The sequence below is a fragment of the Bos taurus genome, chromosome 22 (genome assembly GCF_002263795.3).
Source record: "Bos taurus isolate L1 Dominette 01449 registration number 42190680 breed Hereford chromosome 22, ARS-UCD2.0, whole genome shotgun sequence".
Lineage (NCBI taxonomy): Eukaryota > Metazoa > Chordata > Mammalia > Artiodactyla > Bovidae > Bos > Bos taurus.
In genome coordinates this window covers 31,826,862-31,846,208 of record NC_037349.1, presented here as the reverse complement: position 1 = coordinate 31,846,208, position 19,347 = coordinate 31,826,862, and the positions used below count along the sequence as shown (strand labels likewise).

General features: G+C 44.1%; 1 protein-coding gene across 7 annotated transcripts in view; it reads left to right on the top strand.

Moving 5' to 3' along the window:
* Positions 1 to 2,719: 2,719 nt before the first annotated feature.
* MITF (melanocyte inducing transcription factor) overlaps positions 2,720 to 19,347 on the top strand; it is a 228,836-nt gene continuing 212,208 nt past the window's right edge. For 6 of the 7 annotated variants that reach the window (XM_024982417.2, XM_015459503.3, XM_059879470.1 and 3 more), the window contains exon 1: positions 2,720 to 2,961. In XM_024982417.2, coding sequence (XP_024838185.1) covers positions 2,858 to 2,961 — 104 coding nt within the window. In that variant the 5' untranslated portion in view covers positions 2,720 to 2,857. Of the gene's footprint in view, positions 2,962 to 3,004; positions 11,307 to 19,347 lie in introns of those variants that run through there. The other variant, XM_024982419.2, reaches the window with a different exon arrangement.

Here is a 19,347-nt window from a genome sequence, read left to right as displayed (position 1 = left end):
TTTGGGTTTGATCCCTTAGGTCTAGCAGGTCACTGTGGGATATAATGACAAAATGGACTATTTCATTATAATTCAAAAAGACCCTTGCTCCTTGGAAGAAAAGCTATGATCAACCTAGACAGCAAATTAAAAAGTAGAGACATTACTTTGCCAACAAAGGTCCATCTAGTCAAAACTATGGTTTTCTAGTAGTCATGTATGGATGTGAGAGTTGGACCATAAAGAAAGCTGAGCGCCGAAGAATTGATGCTTTTGAACTGTAGTGTTGGAGAAGACTCTTGAGAGTCCCTTGGACTGCAAGGAGATCCAACCAATCTATCCTAAAGGAAATCAGTCCTGAATATTCATTGGAAGAACTGATGCTGAAGCTGAAACTCCAGTACTTTGGCCACCTGATGCGAAGAACTGACTCACTAGAAAAGACCCTGATGCTGGGAAAGATTGAAGGTGGGAGGAGAAGGGGATGACAGAGGATGAGATGGTTGGATGGCATCACTGACTCAATGGACATGAGCTTGAGTAAGCTCTGGGAATTGGTGATGGACAGGGAAGACTGGCGTGCTGCAGTCCATGGGGTTGCAAAGAGTTGGATGTGACTGAGTGATTGAACTGAGCTGAACTGAACCCGAAGTCCTTGATAGCCTTTGAAGGTCAGCGGACTAAAATTAGGCACAAGAATCTTGTTTTCATCCACATTTTCTGTGGAGCAGGTCAGTGGCTTTCCTCATATTAAAAGGTTTCCAGTGAACCAAAAGATTAAGAAGATTCCAGTGTTTCTCAATACAGGTATGGATGATATTTAGATAAGAAAGTTTGTCATTGTGCAAGAGATAAAGAGTCTCTAGCCCATACCTCTTAAAGTCCTGTAGCACCCCTATGTTACGATATTCATCCCCTTCTAGTAGTAGTAATGTTAGTTGCTCGGTCATGTTCAATGCTTTGAGACCCCACGGACTGCAGCTCGCCAGGCTCCTCTGTCCATGGGATTTTCCAGGAAAGAATTCTGAAGCTATTCCCTTCTCCAGAGGATCTTCTCAACCCAGGGATCAAACCTGGGTCTCCTGCATTACAGGCAGATTCTTTACCATTTGAGCTACAGGGAAGTCCATATTCCAGTCACCTATAGTTGAGAAACAAGATGAGACCACAAGTATAGTCTCAGTGTTTCTTGCATGTTTTACATTTCCTCTTCTTTCTGGCAGAGAATAACTTTTTTTTTTTTTTTTTTAACTTTTAATGTCTAATTTCTACTAGTATCTATCATGGAATCTGGGATCCTATTTCATGAACACAAAAAGCCTATTTTCCACGGGAGTGTTCAGGTTCTGTAATATTTTCCTGGTATGGACCTAATGTGATGTTTCATCCAAGGCGAAATAGCAAACAACCAGCTCCTGGGAGGTACCGGTCATTAGTCTAGCCTCCTTAGAATTTTCTCGCAGGATGATCATTTATTACTTTTGAAAGGACAAACTCACAAATGAAGTGTTAGTCTAAGAAATATCTTCAAGATCTGGCAAATAAAACAATGACCATTGAGCAGCATTTTTATAGATTACAGATCATTCTGTTGCATTTGACCTCGAAACATCTTCAAAAAACAGATGTTGCAATCTCCTTTTTTATAGATGAAGAAATTAAGGCTTCTAGGAATCAAGTGACAAGCTCACGATTACACAGCACTTTAGAGAAGGACTCGGGATTTCAACTGTGGGTTTTAGAACTTTAAAAGCCACCCTCTAACTCTCTACTTCCTCCCTGATACCTCCAAACACTTTTAAAAGAAAGAAAAATACCCTACTGGAACTAATCAGAGGGAAAGACTGGAAGTTCAAATGAGCCATAACAGTGTCTGTTAATCTGTTACCTAACTGAGTGCCGGGAAGCTGTGGTGGGGGTGGGGGGAGTTGACACTTGCACATTTTATGTGCCCCACAGCTTCACTCCTGTAAAGTTAGGACAACTTCATTTGAAGTCCCAGCCAACTGAGAAATTAAAAGCAGACAGTGACGATGCTGTTTTGTAACTTTGTGCCTTTTAAAATTAACTGCACCTTTCAAGTGCCGCTTTGGATTAGAAGTGGCTAATTGGATAAAGGAGAGAGTCATTCAGCTGGATGAAGAGTATTGTAAAAGCCCTGACTGAGTTAGTTACAGGAAAGGGGCGCACAAGAACAGTACTATTTTACTTACAGAGTGAAGGAAAGTTCCTCCACGCAGTTCCAAATCGAGGACAAGTTGATTTGTCGCAGCAGCGCTGTAATACATGTAGCCTGATATAAAGTCTATTTAAGAGAGACTTGAAGGCTGAAACTTTCTAGTGCCAAAACCCTTTACTATTTTTTTTTTTTTTTAATAAGGACTTGGCGTGCCCTCGCGAATGTGTGAGCTTGGAGGAGGAGTGATGGTAGGAGAACAAAGCTGAGTCCATTCTTATTAATATTAAATGGTCAAGTCGGTACCCTTGAAGCTAGTGGAGAGAGAGAAGGGAGAGGAGCTGCTGACATTGACAATGAATCCAAACAGGAGTTGCACTAGCGGTGTCTACCACGTTGCCTCTGCCCTCGCTTAGCCTTCTGGGAATTGTAGTTTTGTGTCGAGCGGCTCCTCTGGCAAGTCGGGTATACTCGGCCCGGCTGTTGACTACAGATCCCAGACGGCACCGGGCAGCCGCCCCTCCCGTCCCTGTTCGAGTGTAAACTCCCGGCGCCGGGGCGGGCGGCCGCGCGCGGGCCAGCGGACTGAGCTCTGCACGGCTTGGGGGCACACCGCTCGGGGGACCCAGGCCCCGCCACCTCCCCTCCGACCCCGGGCTCGGTTCTCAGTTTGGAGCACTGCGAGGACGGGAAGCTGGAGCCATGCAGTCGGAATCGGGGATCGTGCCGGATTTCGAAGTCGGGGAGGAGTTTCATGAAGAGCCCAAAACCTATTACGAACTCAAAAGTCAACCTTTGAAGAGCAGGTGAGTGGTGACAGCTGGAGGGAGGCGCGGCCCGCACCTGGGGGACCGGTTGCCTCCCACTCTGAGGCGAGGAAAGCAGCTGGCTCGGACTCGGGGACAAGGACCCCGTGCCCTTGCCCCGGGGCAGAGGGCGAACTGACCCCCGCAGTTGGGGGTCGTGCCGGCCGGACGGGTGCACCAATGAGGGTCTCCGCCCGAGCGCATTTTGGGGGCGCGGCGGGCAGCCCCGGACAGCCCGCGAGGGCGACGGGACCCCTCAGTAGGGGATACCAGCTGCGGAGAGCGGGTGGGGGCTGGGGAGTGCCCCGACGCGGAGGAAGGGGAGAAGGAGCGCCAGGCCGGGACGCGCTGGTGAGTTTCGAGTGAACCCCTTTTCTGAAAATCCCAGCGGCCTGAGAACTTGGGGGAGGAGAGCTTACGGTGGATCGAGCGCGACGTTACAGGCAAGCAGTTAGCTCATGTGTTGTTGGCCGCTTAGGAGTCGGGCCCCTTTGGGAAAGCCGACCTCGGGCCGCCTCCAGGTGAGGTTTCCCGAGCCCCGCCCCTGACCTTCCCGGCCGCGGCACCCCTGTGCGGGAGGGGCGGGGTGCGAGGTGGGGTGGGGCGTGTCTCCTCGTCCAGGTGGAACTCCCGGGCTTTGGGGTCCCATTCAAATACAGGCCTGGAGGGGAAAAAAAAAAAAAACCAAACTTTGAGACGGAGATTTGGCGAGTGGCCGCTGTTGGGCCGGGACACGTCTTTCATTCTCCGGGCACTTCTAAAACTGTTTGGGAGGAGAGTGAAGACACCTGCTGGTCTGGCGTCGCATCACCCCTAGTGCCCACTGCTTACGCTGCCTCCACTCCCACTTGTCCCTTGGAGCAGATTAGGTGTCTTCTTCCTCTCTGTCCTGTGGCCACTCAGGACATTTCCAGTGTTTACTAAGAGAGAGGTGGTCAGTTGAGGCGCTGAGAGTAGAGAGGGTTTAGTTCCACCCCTCAGTTGTGAGGTAGCATGAGGCTGGAACTGGAAGCTTCAGCAGTGCTTCTTCATCCGTCTCAAACCTTCCTGCCGGCCCCTCACTGTCAATAGTGTTTGGGTGAAGGGGCCTGGCTATGGGGGGAGAGGGCCCAGAAATCATGGTGAAGGAAGGACTGAATCCGGAGTGAAGGCGTGTGATCACAGCTGCTGGGGCATGGGGGATTGGTACTTGTGCAGTTAGGCTCGTTTCCTTCAGGGCTGTGTCAAACTGAATCCACTTTGGGGAAGAACTGCTAAGAGCACACCGACTGACTGGGTGGCTGAAGCAGTCTCCTGGCAGATGCTTCAGGGAGATTGGAAGGAAACCTCCTATGCAGTTAGTTGCCTAAAACCAGTCTTTAGTTGATGGTTTCTCTTCATAATGGCTGTTTTGTGTGTGAGCCTAGATTGTGTGTGTTGGGGGTTGGGGATGTGGAGTAATAGTGTGTAAAGGGTATTGTTGGTTATGCTCATTGGGGCTTTATCTGTATTCGGCTGAAGGGACCAGTGTTTTACCGAGCAGTCTCTGCTTTTGCTTCTATAAGCAAATGCTTACATGGCTAGAATGAGGGAGGGAGAGTGTGTGTGTGTGTGTGTGTGTGTGTGTGTGTGTGTGTAGTCCTGAAAGACATGAATTAACCGGACTGTTTGGAACATTTTTGATGGTAGCTGATACATAACATTAAATAAATTTGAGAGAGTGAGGAAAATACCATCTGGAAAAACCCAAATGAATGCCATGAAACTCACGTTGGAGGATTTGGGGCCTGTTCTTTTTCAAGAGTCGGCAAAAAAAAAAAAAAAAAAAAAAAAAGACTTGCAAGGGTTGAGCATCCTCAGGAGCTAGCTTGCACGTGTAAAGAAAATTTCGGGGATGTGGGAAGCGCTGGTTTCACACGCTGAAGCTGGAAACAGGTGCAGGATGGAACCGGTGCACAGAGGAAGGCTAAATGAAAAAAGTTGTAAAACTTGTCTGTGGAGCAGACACATGCTCTTTGAAATAAACCAGTGAAATAAAATCTGTGAATAAATATATGGGGTTGGCAAAATTTCCCTATAGTACAGTTTTCCACAGTTGTCTGATGTATTGTCATCGACATCTGTTGTGTGACTTTGCAAGGGCTGCATGTTCAGGGCCCCCTCCTTGTGGCTTTTTGTCTTAAGTCTTTGACTGGGACCTCCCTTCTTGTAATCTTGGTTGGAAAAAGTTGAAATCAGAAGGGGAAGATGGCTGCAACTGCCTTGTCTATCAGTTGTATTTTCTGGATTGTCTTTTGGAGTTGAAGATATGTCTAGAATCCTCCTAAAAAAGAAACTGTTAATTGCTCAGTTGTGTCCAACTCTTTGTGACCCCATAGACTGTAGCCTGCCAGGCTCCTCTGTCCCTTGGATTCTCCAGACAAGAATACTGGCGTGGATTGCCATTCCCTTCTCCAGGGGCTCTTCCCAACCCAGGGATCTAACGTGGGTCTCTTGGATTACAGCCAGATTCTTTACTGTCTGAGCCACCAGGGATGCCCCTAGAATCTGCCTACTTGTCATCAACTCCTCTGCTCCCACTTTGGTTCAGACTGCCACCTGGCCTCCCTGGCTAATTATCTCTTACCTGTTCTCCTGCCTTTATCCTTGCTGACTCTCAGTGGATTTTTCAACACAGGAGCCACAATATCTATGTTAAAACTGGTTTTCAACCTGAATGGTGGCTTGCCCCACTCAGGGGTCATTCAGCAATGTCTGGAGACATTTTTGGTACAATGGATGAGAGTTACTACTGGCCTCTAGTAAGTAGAGAGTGGAAATGCTGCTGAGCATTCTCCAGTGCTCAGGACAGTCTCAAATGAAGAATTATCTGTCCCCAGATTGTTACTGCTGAGGTTGAGAAACCTCATGGTAAATGTATCACATCATGTTCTCTCTTCAGAACCCTCCCTGGTATCAGTAAAACTCGAGACCCTTAAAGTGGTCCAACGCAGACCACTTTATGGGCGGGCTCCCTGTCAGCGCTGACTGTGTGTGTCTCTTGTTGCTGCTGTCCTGGCTCCCTCTGCTATAGCCAGCCTCCTCACCATTCCCGGAACACTCCAGACCTCTCCACCTCTGGCCCTTTGTAAGCTGCACTTGCTGGGGCCAGCAAGTGCACTTTCTGTCTTTGTCCGGAGAGCAGTAGCGTTCATTCCCTCCCCAGCCGACTTCATGTCTTCCCTTAAATGTCATTCCTGCCTTGAGCATGCCCTGTGCTGTGGCTCTCCTTCTAAACTCTGTGTCCCTTGCTCTGCTCAGTTTTTCCCACAGTACTTGCATTATGACCTAGTCTATCATTTTCTAATGGGTTCCAATTATGCTATGTTTCTCTGTACTAAATTGCAGGGTCCAAGGGGACAGGAATTTCTGGGTCTTCCTGGTTTACTGTGGTGCCCCCAGAACCTAGAACAGAGTTTCATCATCAGTGCTGTTGACACTTTGGACTGGATAGGTCTTTGCTGTGGGGGCTGTCCTGGGCGTTGCAGGATGTTTAACAGCATCGCAGGCTTACCTGCTCAAGGCCATAGCATCCCTCCTCAAGTTGTGACATCCAAAAATATGTCCAGACACCACCAAATGTCCATGGGACACAGACTCACCCCTGTTGCAGATGAAAAGGCCTAGAACAATGCCTGGCACAATAGTGTTTTGTTGTTTGACTATGTGTTGTTTTCTCCCTTTGTATTTAATTCTGGATGGGCTATTTGATTCTGGTTTTTGCATTTAAGGCTGCCTTCCTTTTAAAACAGGTATCCACCGTGCTGTCTCCAAAGAGGAGTTTATATATTCTTCATTTGGATTAGGCTTAGATGTGCAAGTGTTTGATGAGGAAAGACAGTTTCATTCCTAACCCAGACCTCCTAGACTTTAGGAATGTGAAGCCAATGGATTTAGGTGATGGAACCCCACTTTGGTCACGACGACTGGAGAAGCTGTGTCATAGAGAGACACACACAAGAGTAAAGGGTCTCCTGAAGAAATGTTTGCAGTTTGGTTCCTCCCCAAAGGTTTTTGAAACCTTGGTGTATTCTCCTGGAAATGAGCCGCGAATGGTGGGTGGCAGAGGAAAGGTGCCAAGTATGAGAGCGTGAACCCAGATAGCACACACGAGCACAGTCAGGTCAGGGTCAGATGTGGAACCACTGAATAGGTCCCTCTCCGGGAAGGGACTCTCTGTAGGGCTTTAGGTCCCGAAAAAGATTTTTTTTAATATGTTAGCATCTTTCAGGTTCATAGTTCTTTTGTTTCATTTACTTGGTGCTAAATTCTGTGGCTTTGTAGCTGCTAATGCCCTTTTCCTGGACAGACTTCAGAATTGATTTAATCTAATTCCAGTTTCTCCTCTTCTCAAAGTTTTAATAATGGTTTAGATAATGGTTCTTTAACTTCCCACAAATTAGAAATGGGAATGAAAGTGAGTATTAGGTTTATATTGGCAGGATGAGATAGAGCAATGGTTCCCAGATGCTGATTCAGAGAGAGGTGTGTGAAATTGTTGCAGATTTGTATTCAGATGAGAAAGAAAAGATGGTTGTGTCCAACTCATGCTCACATGCATGAATTTCCATGTAAAGCCACTGCCATTTCTTGGATTTATTCTGAGATTTTTCCTGGGCTTCCCAGATGGCACTAGTAGTAAAGAACCTGCCTGCCAAGGCAGGAGACATAAGAGATTCAATCCCAGGGTCAGGAAGATCCCCTGGAAGAGGGCATGGCAACCCACTCTGGTATTCTTCCCTGGAGAAGCCCATGGACAGAGGAGCCCGGGGGTCTACAGTTCCTAGGGTCACAAAGAGTCAGATACAACTGAAGCAACCTTGCATGCACCCATATCTTCCTATTAAAAATACCCTTTCCTTTATAAAATGAAATGAATGATTGTTCATTCTTGGCAAGACTGAACTGTCCATCTTTTATTGATTTTGGAAAGTTTTCTTGATTTTTCTTTCTGTCTAATCTGTAGAGAATTACTTTACATGGAGATTTAAGAGGATTGTTCTGTCATTTCTGTCCCTAACAAGCTAAGTGACCTTGGGGAGGCTGGGTGACCTCTAACCTCAGTTTCTTCATCTGGCAACTGAGGGGCCTGCCTCCTAAGGGTCTTAAGGACATTAATTGTGACATTGACTATGGAAAAGTATTAGCATGATGCTGGGCACATATTTAGTGCTCAGTAAATGTTAGCAGATGTTCTTGTTATTTCTCTATTACTTAGCAGTGAGTCCTGACCTTCCAGAATGTGTTTGCATTTGGTTGACTCTGGCTTTCTTCTCTAAGGGCCAGCGTTGTTATGCAATAAAATTATCCCAAGTTTAGTAAAATCTTTTTGCTTTTCCTCCTAATGAGGTGCTGCAGATAAATCTTTTGTGTTTTATAATTTTGATGCAGTCCTTAACAGTTTCTTTATGCTGGTTTAAGAAAAAAACAAAAACAGAACATCGGTGGCATCATCACATACATACAGATTCATATTCTACACATATCTGTTGAGTACCTGCGAATTCATACCAATGAACGCTGTTAACATTTACTGAGGCCGCACTGTGTGCCAGCCCCTGTCCTAAGTGGTTTTACATGTGTTAACTTGCACTAACTGCTTGAGATGATAATAATAAATAAGAACAATAATGTTGTGGATTATAATTTTAAAAACAAGTAACATGCAGTCCTTACTACATGCCAGGAATGATTCTGGGTATTTTACTTCTGTTAACTCAGTTAAGTCTCACTTCTACCTTGGGTGCTTGTATTTTTGCTGTTGACATTTTACAGAGAAGGAAACCAAGGCATCACGATTAGGTGGGCCTGGTTCTGGCTCTGGTCCTGGGCTCCAGTGCACTACTCTGGGCTGCCCTGTGAAAGGCATGGGGCCTGCCTGTGCTGCATCTTCTCCAAAACTCACCTCTGCAGCGGGAGGGAAGGGAACACACAGATCCAGCCAAACATACAGGACGGAGTGTGATAACCAGGGGCATGAGCCATGGGAATGTAATAGAGGAAGGGAAACTGGGGTGGAGTTTTGTCAGTAAATAAGGGTATTCAATTTTGGCATTGAATGTCAAGCAATACTCAAAGCATAGTTATTTATAACATTAAATAAAATGTTACATGCCTTGGAAGGCATGATCTTTTTTTTTTTTTGCTATGAACCATTTTTAAAGTCTTTAATGAATTTGTTATAATATTGCTTCCATCTTAGCTCCCCGTTCAGGGATTAAACTTGCACCCTCTGCATTGGAAGCATGGAGTCTTAACCACTGCACCCCCAGATACATTCCTGCCTTTATACTTGTCACCAGAGTCCCAGCTCTTTCTCTTGCTCTGTGGGCACCTGGGGTGGCAGAGACTGGATCCACATAGACAGGTTCAGAAGTAGCCATGCTTAATTAAGCACAGTGCCCGTGGCTTTGCTACTTAACTGATGTGTGTGTGTTCACAACTAGACTCTTAGCCTCCTGGACTCTTAATTTCTTTACCTGTGAAGTGGAATCTATAGAAGTGTCTTCTTAGGATTGGTGGAAGTTTTAAAACGGAGATAACATGTGTAAATGTGCTTTGTAGCGTGCCTAGCACATGCTAGTAATATTAATTTCTTCTCTTCTATTTTACCATGATTGCAATTTCCCCCCTCCTCATCACAGCACTAAAGCAAGTGCAGAATTATGTATCTGAAGCAAAATAGACAAGATTGAAGTACGTTAACCTGGCAGATGTTCAGATCTTATTATGCAAATTGCTTGTATGGTATGATTAGATGGAAAACTTGATTAAAGTGGGATTCTAAGTGTTGGTTTTGTGTGTTATTGGAGATTTCCTTTTCCCGAGTACTGCTATTTATAGAATTATTTAAGTGTGTGTATGTGTGTGTGTGTTTAATTCCCTTTGAGTTCTGCAGTGCCGTTTGCACAGGCTGATGTTTATATCTGCTCCAGTTGTGCAAGAAGTGGAAAATATCCTTTTTTTAGAACAGGTCACATGTGCTTACTGTCAGGAATAGGACCTCAGTGTAAAAAAATGTATCTTGGGACAAATCAAAGTTACTAAATTTCCCCTTCCAACTGCTTTGTTTCAGAACTGGCAGTATTAGGATAAATAATAGGAGAAAAATTTGGCTAAATTTTTTTTTTTGGTCATTTTTCAAGGACGGTAAGCAAGAGTTTCATTTGTTTTGTGTGTGTGTTTTAAGTATAAAATGTACTTTGCTGTTAGGTCTGTCTCATCAAAGTAAATTATAAAAATATGTTTGACTCATCTCCAAATATGCATTATTTGGAGAAAACAGTCAGGAAGGCGGGTCGGAGATAGTCACTGTAGTTGCCCAAGCTTTTCATATTGTAAAGACAAATGTAGAGTTTATAAGGAGGTTTTTGTGAGTCTGGTGAACAGTGTGTACTTGAGGGCAAGGAATCACAGCAAGCCATGAAGGCTGTATCTTTCCTGAGCCAGCTGAGGGCGAGAGGACCAGCGGGCAGATCTGGGATCTCTGTTGAAACACCCACACCCTATTTCTGTTCCGAAGGACTGGGGACCAGGCTGCTTGTGTCTCTAGGTCTGGTCTTAAACACGGCCACCTTCTTTCTTTGCTGCATCCTCCTTCCTGTGGCCTTTCATGCATGCTGTGAAGGTTAAAGACATACACCTTTGGAGTGTTCGCACAGAGGTTGAACCAGGGCAGGCTGAGAGGAATGCAGTGCTTCAGGAAGTGGAGACATGGTGAGAGAAAGACTCACCAGGAAGTAAATGATACCCCAAAGTCGTGAGCCCCTGTTGTCCTCCCCAGGTCATTTCTCAAACGTCACTCGGTCGCTTTCAGCAAAGGCAGTATAACTTTGGGGTCAGAGGGACATGGAATGGTTTGTTTTTTTTCTTTCCTGTACCTACCTCATTTCTCCCCTTCTTTACAACACTTATTTATTAAGTGCTTATCGTATGACAGCTCTTTGCTGGTGTAGGGAATCAAAAGTAGAATCAGACAGACTAGGTCCCTGCTAGCATGGTGCTCTCATCTTGGAGGTGGGGGGTATAAGCTGATAATGATGCAAATAGATGAATAAGACAAGTTTTCATGCTAGGAAAACGAAATAGAATGTTATTGATATAGAGTGCCTGGGAAAGAAGTGCTTTATTGGATGGGTCTTTAGAAATGACCTCATAGAGGAAGTGATTTGCAGTCACCAAATGTCTGAGTTAAAAGTGCAGATCTTGGTGCTGCCATTCGCTAGCTGTGTGACTTTGGACAAGCTCACCAACCTCTCTGGGTCTGAGTTCCCTCCTCTGTAAGATGGAGTGAAAACTACCTTGCAAGGCTGCTGTGAAGATGAAAGGTAATGCATGAAAAGAGGTAATATATGAACAATGGAGAAAGACATGCAGGCATTCATCTTCACCATAAATAAGTGTTTATAACTAAGTCTTAAATGTTTTTCTAATGTCCAGGGAGTCAGAGATTTATGCTTGTCTTTACAAATCTACCCCTGGACTAAACATGGAGATGGGTCTTGGTATTTTTATTATCCTTCCTTTCTTCCAGGATCGTCTTACTTGAATTGTCCCCTTGCTCATTTCACTTTTGTTGCATTGAGATCATTCTGGTCTGGCCATACTTCCTTTATGTTTAGGAACAGTTTTTGGCTGCATTTTGGTGCAAAGGAGAGGGCCATGTCACCTAGGATTAAAAAGTAAAGCCTGAGATTGATTTTAGCAAATACACACGCACACCACAAAGAAATGACCCACGTAGAACTCCTGACTCCCAGGGCTGTTTTCAGCCCCTGGGTCACATGCTTCCTGTCTACACTGATGTGAAAATGTCAGTGTTCGTGCAGAAAGTAAAAGAAGAAGCCTCTCCTCCCACGCACCACTTCCAGCTTCCATCAGAGTTGACATCCATAGGCAATGGCATGTTTTAATTCACTCCTTTACGAAAGAAATCTTCAAAGCATTCAAATTACAGTAGCTGTGTTCTTTGATTCAGGTGTCCACGGGAAAAGGGTCTTGGGTTGCGTGGGAGCAAATGTTTTAAATCCGAACGTGGTAAGTTGAAATTTTAGGGAAGGCACTGGTAGAATGGTGTCTTTCTATAAGAAAATTGTGGGCTATTGAGCAATTTCAGGAAGGCTTCTGTGGCCTGCGCCCTTGCCACCCCCACCCCCGAGTGGGAGAACTTGCTGACACATTCACACACATTCCCCTACTTTCCCGCAAGGTCAAGAGCCGATGGGAAGGGTGGTCGTCCCCACTGATGGGACCATGTGTAGCTTTTGTAGGATAGGTTTTCTTTCTGGGAAGCTTAACTTGCTTCCACTGGAAGAAGATTTGAGGCAGAGAAATGTTCTTGAGCCCAGTGGTTGAGGTTGTATATCAGATCAGGATAAAATAGACAGGAATGCTGTACTTACTTTGGTACCTTTTCTGTGATACGTTCCTGAATATTAACTGGTTCTAAAAAACATACATTAATTTTTTAACTGGAGATTGGAAACTTGATGAAGGGAAAAGCACACAGAAAACATAAGGATGATTTTCCTGTTTAACTTGGAACCTAGCACAATCCCTATAAAGCCTACCTGGGCACCTCAGTGAGATGTGGCCACCTTGTTCCTCTTGCCTGAACCTGTCCCAAACAGTTGGAGGTGGTATTCACAGGCACTCCAATATTGTAACAATCCCTTCTCTGTCAAAAGGACTGAGTATACTTCTGTTTAATTTTTTTTTGCATTTGAAATCTTTTAGCAGTAAATGAAAAGGTATTATTTCGGGGTCAGATTGCTCTGTGTAAACTGCAAATAACTTGAGAAATAACTCAAACTCAAATAACTCATAAGTCTCAAATAACTGCATAACTTGAGAAAATTGGCATCTCAGCCAATAGAACCTTTTGCAACAAATTTATAATACTTGGGGCAGAGAATGACTGTGAATAAGCATAATGACTGTGAATAAACATTAAAATAGTATTGGCCAGTTAGGATCATTTCCTTTTAAGGGAAAAGGATGACACCAACTATGTATTCTTGAAAAGTCTGTTCATTTTTCAAGGTAGAGTTTACAATAGCTTATGTAAAAGAGTCTCTAAAAATATAAACAGCTGGCATGATTCCTGGTGACATTCCAAATAAAAGTTTGCCCGTTTGCTCCAAAGAAGCATGGTTAGAGAGTAACCTTTGAGAGAAACTGGCCTCTGGCTTGTGGTGTATGGGACAATCGGTGGGTAGACTTTTTGGAACCACATCTTGCATCACCTTGGCATGGTCATTTATCCACTGGTGTTTAGGTAGATAAACACTAATCACATCTTATCTAGATGAAGGCTGGAGGTATAAATGCTAAATGACGGGGTCGTGAAATGCAACTCTGTCGATATTGATAGCGTGTGGGTGCTTTATATCACTGTTGATTCAGAAGTGAATGAGAGAATTTGATGCCGTTCACTTGATCATAGTATTGCAGTTGCTAAAATGCACGCTTTAATGGCAAGGGGCTGAATGGCAAGAACAATTAATTGGGATTTGTTTCTGGAGTCAGTGATATACACGTCACTCTGCTGGCCGAGGTACCCCTCTTTCTCACTCTTGGTTTCATACACCTGTCATCTTTCTAATCAGATTTCACTGGCAGCCAGCTCCCTTGTCCTCATGTGTTTCCCCTAGTGGGCACTTTTATTTTGCCTGCCTGTAATCACTTTTCCAAATTCTTGTAACAGCCCCTTCCCACAGCTTAGCCTACATGCTTGAGTTTCATGGCTTTGGGGTGGAGAAATTGATACAGGCTCGCCATGCTTCTGTATCACAGGGATCGGTTTCAGGGAGTTACATGTAGACTAATGTAATGAATCCCAGGATTTGCTTGGGTGCTCACAGAGAGTCTCCTTTTATTTCCATTGATCTTGAACTTGGGAAGGTTGTTGTGTTTTAGAATGAAGCCCTAACTTGGAGGCAGAGAAAAACTAAGTCCTTATTTTGGGTTAATGTTAGTTGCTATAACGAAGTGGCAGATGATAATCATATAAGTAGTAGTTCCTGGTAGGCAGACAGCTTTCCTCCATGTGACAAATCAAGAACCCAGGCTCCTTCCATCTTCTGGTTCTGTCATTGCCTAGAACCCTGGCATCTTTTGTGTCTGATGGTGGAAAGGAAGAGGAGAAGGTATAACTTAAGTCCCAAAGTGACAGGCATCACTTCTGCTCAGATTCTCTGGCAAGGTCCAGTTTCATATCTAGGTCTGGATGCCGGGGTGGGAACTGGGAAAGAGAGACCCCAGCTGAGCAGCAAAACCTCTAACTTAGAAAGGAGAACCCACTTTTGGTGGATAGCTAGCTATCATCACCATGGTCCTAGTAGGAGGGTTTTGGCTTCTGAATCGAGTTGTGCCTATCTTTGCTTAGGTTTATCCTTGGTCTTTTCTGTTATTTTATTTTATATCTTTTTTTTTCTGATTAAAAGTGGTTAATTTGAATTTTCTGTCACTCCAGTGGGGGCCACCTGAGCTGATCCATTGTCTAAAGCCCACCTGTCTGCATTGCTTCCTATTTCCAGTTCACTGATTAAAATCACCACCCCATTTCCAAACAACAACAGTACATCCACCACTACCACCATCACCTTAGTGCAATCATTTTCAAAATATGGCCTCCAGACCAACAGTTTCAGTGTCCCTTAGTAACTTGTTCGAAATGCATATTCGCAGCCCCTACCCACGACCTTCTGAATCAGAAACTGTGGCTGGGGAGTCCCAGCAGTCTGTGTCTTTCAGTAAGTCCCCCAGGACATGCTGATGCGCACACACTTCCCTAATGCTTTTACCATAAGTTCTGTGTCTCCATAGGAAAAATACCCTGGATTGGAATATATTTTGTAAAAAAAAAAAAAAAAAATAGGGTGTTGCTTGTTATCGTCAGGCTAGAGAGGATCATTGATAATCACATACTGATTTTAAAAAAAGGAAAATTCCCTCTAGAATGTTAGTGATCAGATGTACATTAGTGAAACCTGGTAGGGTGCTGGGTTGTCCAGATGTGAGCTCTGAGTGACTTGGAGTTAACCTGGCTGTACTCCCATAAGGAGCCCTCACCCAGGTCTCAGAGGGCTGTAGTTTATCAGAGATTTGCAAAGTGTGAAACTTGAAGCACACTGCAGTCACTTGACTGAATGATTTGGTTGAGAAACAGAGTGATGGTGGTTTTGAGTGTGCCCGCATGACCAAATTGTTTTCCACAGAACTTGTGCTGAATAAAATTTGAAATACGACTGTCAGCCTGTTTTCCTGTCTTAATGAATTCCAGACAGTTTGTAGAATGTGGGATCTTCCAAAACAGAGGGGCGGGGTGACTGCGACCAGCCAGCCTCTGTTTAGTCGCATGTTAGGGTGTCCCGACATAACAGATTGTCCCCTTCATTCTGAATCTCACCAGGCCATCCTTCTGTCTAAAGAAGAGGGCATGGCAAGGCCAGTGTTATGTCAGACAAGCAGGGCCTATAGGATAGATCTGGACTTCTTACTTGCCAAGAAATTCAACCTCTTCTTATTTTCAATCCACTTAAACCCAAGCATTTTGATTCTTTTGTTTTTTTCTTTTGCTGCATGCTGACCTTCTCCAGACAAAAAGCCCTGATGCTTTTTTGGCAAAGAATCTTTTATTATTGTAAACTGGTTAAGAGCTGTAAACAGTTGAAGAAGTCTAGAGTTCTGGGTTCAACCTTCTGAGTAAGAAGGATTAACTTAAATTTCAGTTTGACCAGCTACTAGTTCTTTTTTTTTTTCTCTTTGAGCAAGTTATTCCTGTAGTCTCTATTTCAACAGAGGACTAAGTGGGGTGAGTGGATAATAATATTATCTAAGTTGTAGGATAATTGAGTGAATTACAAAGGAATACTTGACTTAATTCCCCAGCCCAAAGCCTGTGCTCAGTAACCAGGCTCTCACTGTGATTCCATCTTTGCCCATAGCACCAGCAGGGTGAAATGAAATGAATTTTTGACTTGAAATGAATTTTTAGTTTGAGACACTGCACTAAGAGAAAATGACTCAAAGACAATGAGCAGGAAAACAAGAGGGTTCACAGAACAGAAGGGGAGTGGGGCCAGATTATCTCTTGGTTAGATGATCCAGAACCATCATTCCAACCCAGGCCAACTCTAGCCAGATTCTTCTGTAGGGTTCTTCTGAGCCTCTTTTTGCGCATCGGAGTCTTATGTTGGCTTGACCCTGGGCTTCTGAATCTACTAACCCAGTGATTCTCAAAAGTGAAAAATTAAAAATGTTAGTCTCTCAGTTGTGTCCAACTCTTTGCGACCCCATGAACTTTAGCCCACCAGGCTCCTCTGTCCATGGATTCTCTAGGCAAGGATACTGGAGTTGTAGCCATTTCCTACTCCAGGGGATCTTCCTGACCCGGGGATTGAGCCCTGGTCTCCTGCATTGCAGGCAGATTCTTTCCTGTCTGAGCCACCAGGGATTAGCATGAGGAACTTTTGGAGTAGATGCAGGTTGAACAGTGATGAACTCCGGGATGCCTCACAGGGAGGTATTTAAAGACAGCACGTGCTATTTACGGGTAAGGCATTACTTTTGTTGCCAGAACATTCTTTGCCTTTATCAACATGTTTCCCTTCATCGTAATGATAGGCCAGCAAGGTGAAGGAATAAATAATGAGGTGCACTAACTTAGGTTTCTCAACACCGTGTAGGGCAGCAGCCGAACTCCACGGCTGTGTCCACACCGGCGTCTGTCATTCCTAACTGTCACGTTTCGACTTGGCCTGTAGTGAGTTCCTCCTTTATCTTTTCGCATTTCACAGGACAGCCTCGTTACACAGTTACCTTTATCCAGTAAAAGCTGTAATACCTCATGTTGTCAAAGTTCAATATCTTTGTATCTTTCATTCTTCTAGAATTTTTTCTGTCCTAGTAGCACGGCGTAGCTATTTTAGAGCCTAAATATCCACACCAATATGATAGCTTGCTTTTCTTTTCTTTTTTTCAGCTTTATTGCAGTGTGATTGACAAATAAGAATTTTATATATTTCCGGTGTATAACATGATGCTTTGGTCTGTGTATACATTGTGGAACAATCACCACGGTCAAATGACACGCTTTGCTTGAGCCTCACAGAGTTTCTCCCCCAAACTTGTGGCTAAACCAACCACCGGGAAGCAGAAAGGGAGACTAGTTTGAAGAACCTCCATCTTTCTCAGAAGAAAAATTCCCATTATCTCTTGCACATAAGCGGAGGCCTTCATCAGTTACAGCTTAGACTTGTTACCTGGGTAACGAGGGTCCCGGCTGCATTGGCTGGCTGGGAAGGTTTGGTGAGGTAGTGAGAGTACTTACTGTAGTAAGGGTGCAGTGGATGCTAGCTGTACCTGCTGCTGCACCTGCATTACTGTTGCTCTCTGCCTCCTGCTCCACCCAAGTGCTGCTACTGGTGTCATTGCCATTAGAATTTAGGAGTTTACATAGGAAACACAGAAGTGGTTCATCTGTACAGGTGCTGCTGACACTACCGTTGTTCTGTCACCGTTAGGCACATACAGTCAGTTTTCATGTGTTTGGGATTCTTGCAGTGAGTTTTCAAACCTAGACTTGCATTTGGTTGTCACCCAGCAGTCTTCTGGACCCCTTACCCCAGCTATCAGCTGTTGTGTGCAGAGGAATGGGAATTAGTTTGATTCCCAATCAGTGGGAGACATTTCCTACCAGTAACCAGACATAGATTCATACAAACACATATGGAATTCTCAAGGCAGCATTTTTCAGGGTATTTGCAGCCTTTTTGTGGTACTGTCTGGACTGTTTGAAATTTGGTTCTCTGCTCAACAGTTCCTTTCCTGAGTTTTATAAAGAAACAGGGAAAATGACAGTTTCTCTCTTTGCATGTAATTGAAATCCACCCCCACCCCCGCCACATCCATACCCACACCCCCACAGAAGTGAAAGAGGTGGTGAGTTGGATACTTGAGGGTGAGATCCAGTGTGTTTGGGGAATTCCTGAGCATAGGACAGGATGAAGCGTGAGAAGGATGGCCAGAAACTGCCCAGCCTGATGGGTTTCTGAGCTCTTCATTTTAGTGAGCGAACAGGATGAATCGGCTGTGTAGGCTGGAGTGGAAAATGAAGACACGCGTAACTAAAGGGAAGAGGAAATGGGCAAAGGCAGTTTGGGGAGTTTTCAGAGTACATTTATGCCTTGGGTGTCTCAACAGATGGACGTGAAGAGATCTAACTCTTCCTCTATTTTCTTAGAGTCATAGTTTGGGAATGATTTGGAAGATCCTTGGGCAAATTTTCCTTTCCCATGAGGTAAAATGATACTCAGTAAATATTTATTGAGTCCACTGTGGAGTCTGGAGATGATGGTGAACAAAGAGAGTCAACCTTAAACTGCTGTTGCTTTTGGCACATGCGTGGCTGCCCAGGGCTAACACGGAAGCCACAGCAGATCATCCTGGGCCAGAGGATCCCTTCCTCGGGGGGAAGAAAGGAGTGTACTTGGACTCAGTTACCCTGTGAAAGAAATATGCTTAAGTGACATATTTATTAAAGGAGAGTAATGTGTTATTTGGGGCTTCTCAGGTGGCTCAGTGGTAAAGAATCTGCCTGCCACTGCAGGAGATGCAACAGATGCAGGTTCGATCTGTGGGTCGGGAAGAGCCCCTGGAGAAGGAAATGGCAACCCACTCCAGGATTCTTGCCTGGAAAAATCCCATGGACAGAGGAGCCTGGCGGGCTACAGTCCATGGGGTTGCAAGGAGTTGGACGTGACTGAGCAACTGAGAACACACACACACAATATTAATCCAATATAGCCAAATATTACCAAGTCAAAATGTAGTCAGTATAAATATTATTATTTTTTGATTGAGGTATAATTGACTTATAACATTATATTACTTTCAGGTACATAATGTAATGATTCGATAATTGTGTATATTGGAAAATGACCACCACAAGAAATCTAGTTAGGCTCCATCACCATACATAGTTACAAAAATTTTTTTTCTAAAAATTTTTTCTTGTGATGAGAACTTTTTAAAGATTTATTCTCTTAGCAACTTTTAAATACACAATGCAGTATTTTTTTTTCTGATTTTTATTTAAAAATTAATTTAAAAAGTTGAAGTATGTTGATTTACAATATTAAATTAGTTTCAAGTATACAGCATTATGATTTATTTTTGCAGGTTATACTCCATTAAAAGTTATTATAAGATAATAGGTATAATTCCCTGTGCTATGCAGTATATCCTTGTTGCTTATTATAATATAGTATTATTAACTATAGTCACCATGCTTTGCATTCCATTCCATGACTTACTTATCTTACAACTGGAATTTTTTTCTCTTTGACTACCTTCACTCTTTTTGCC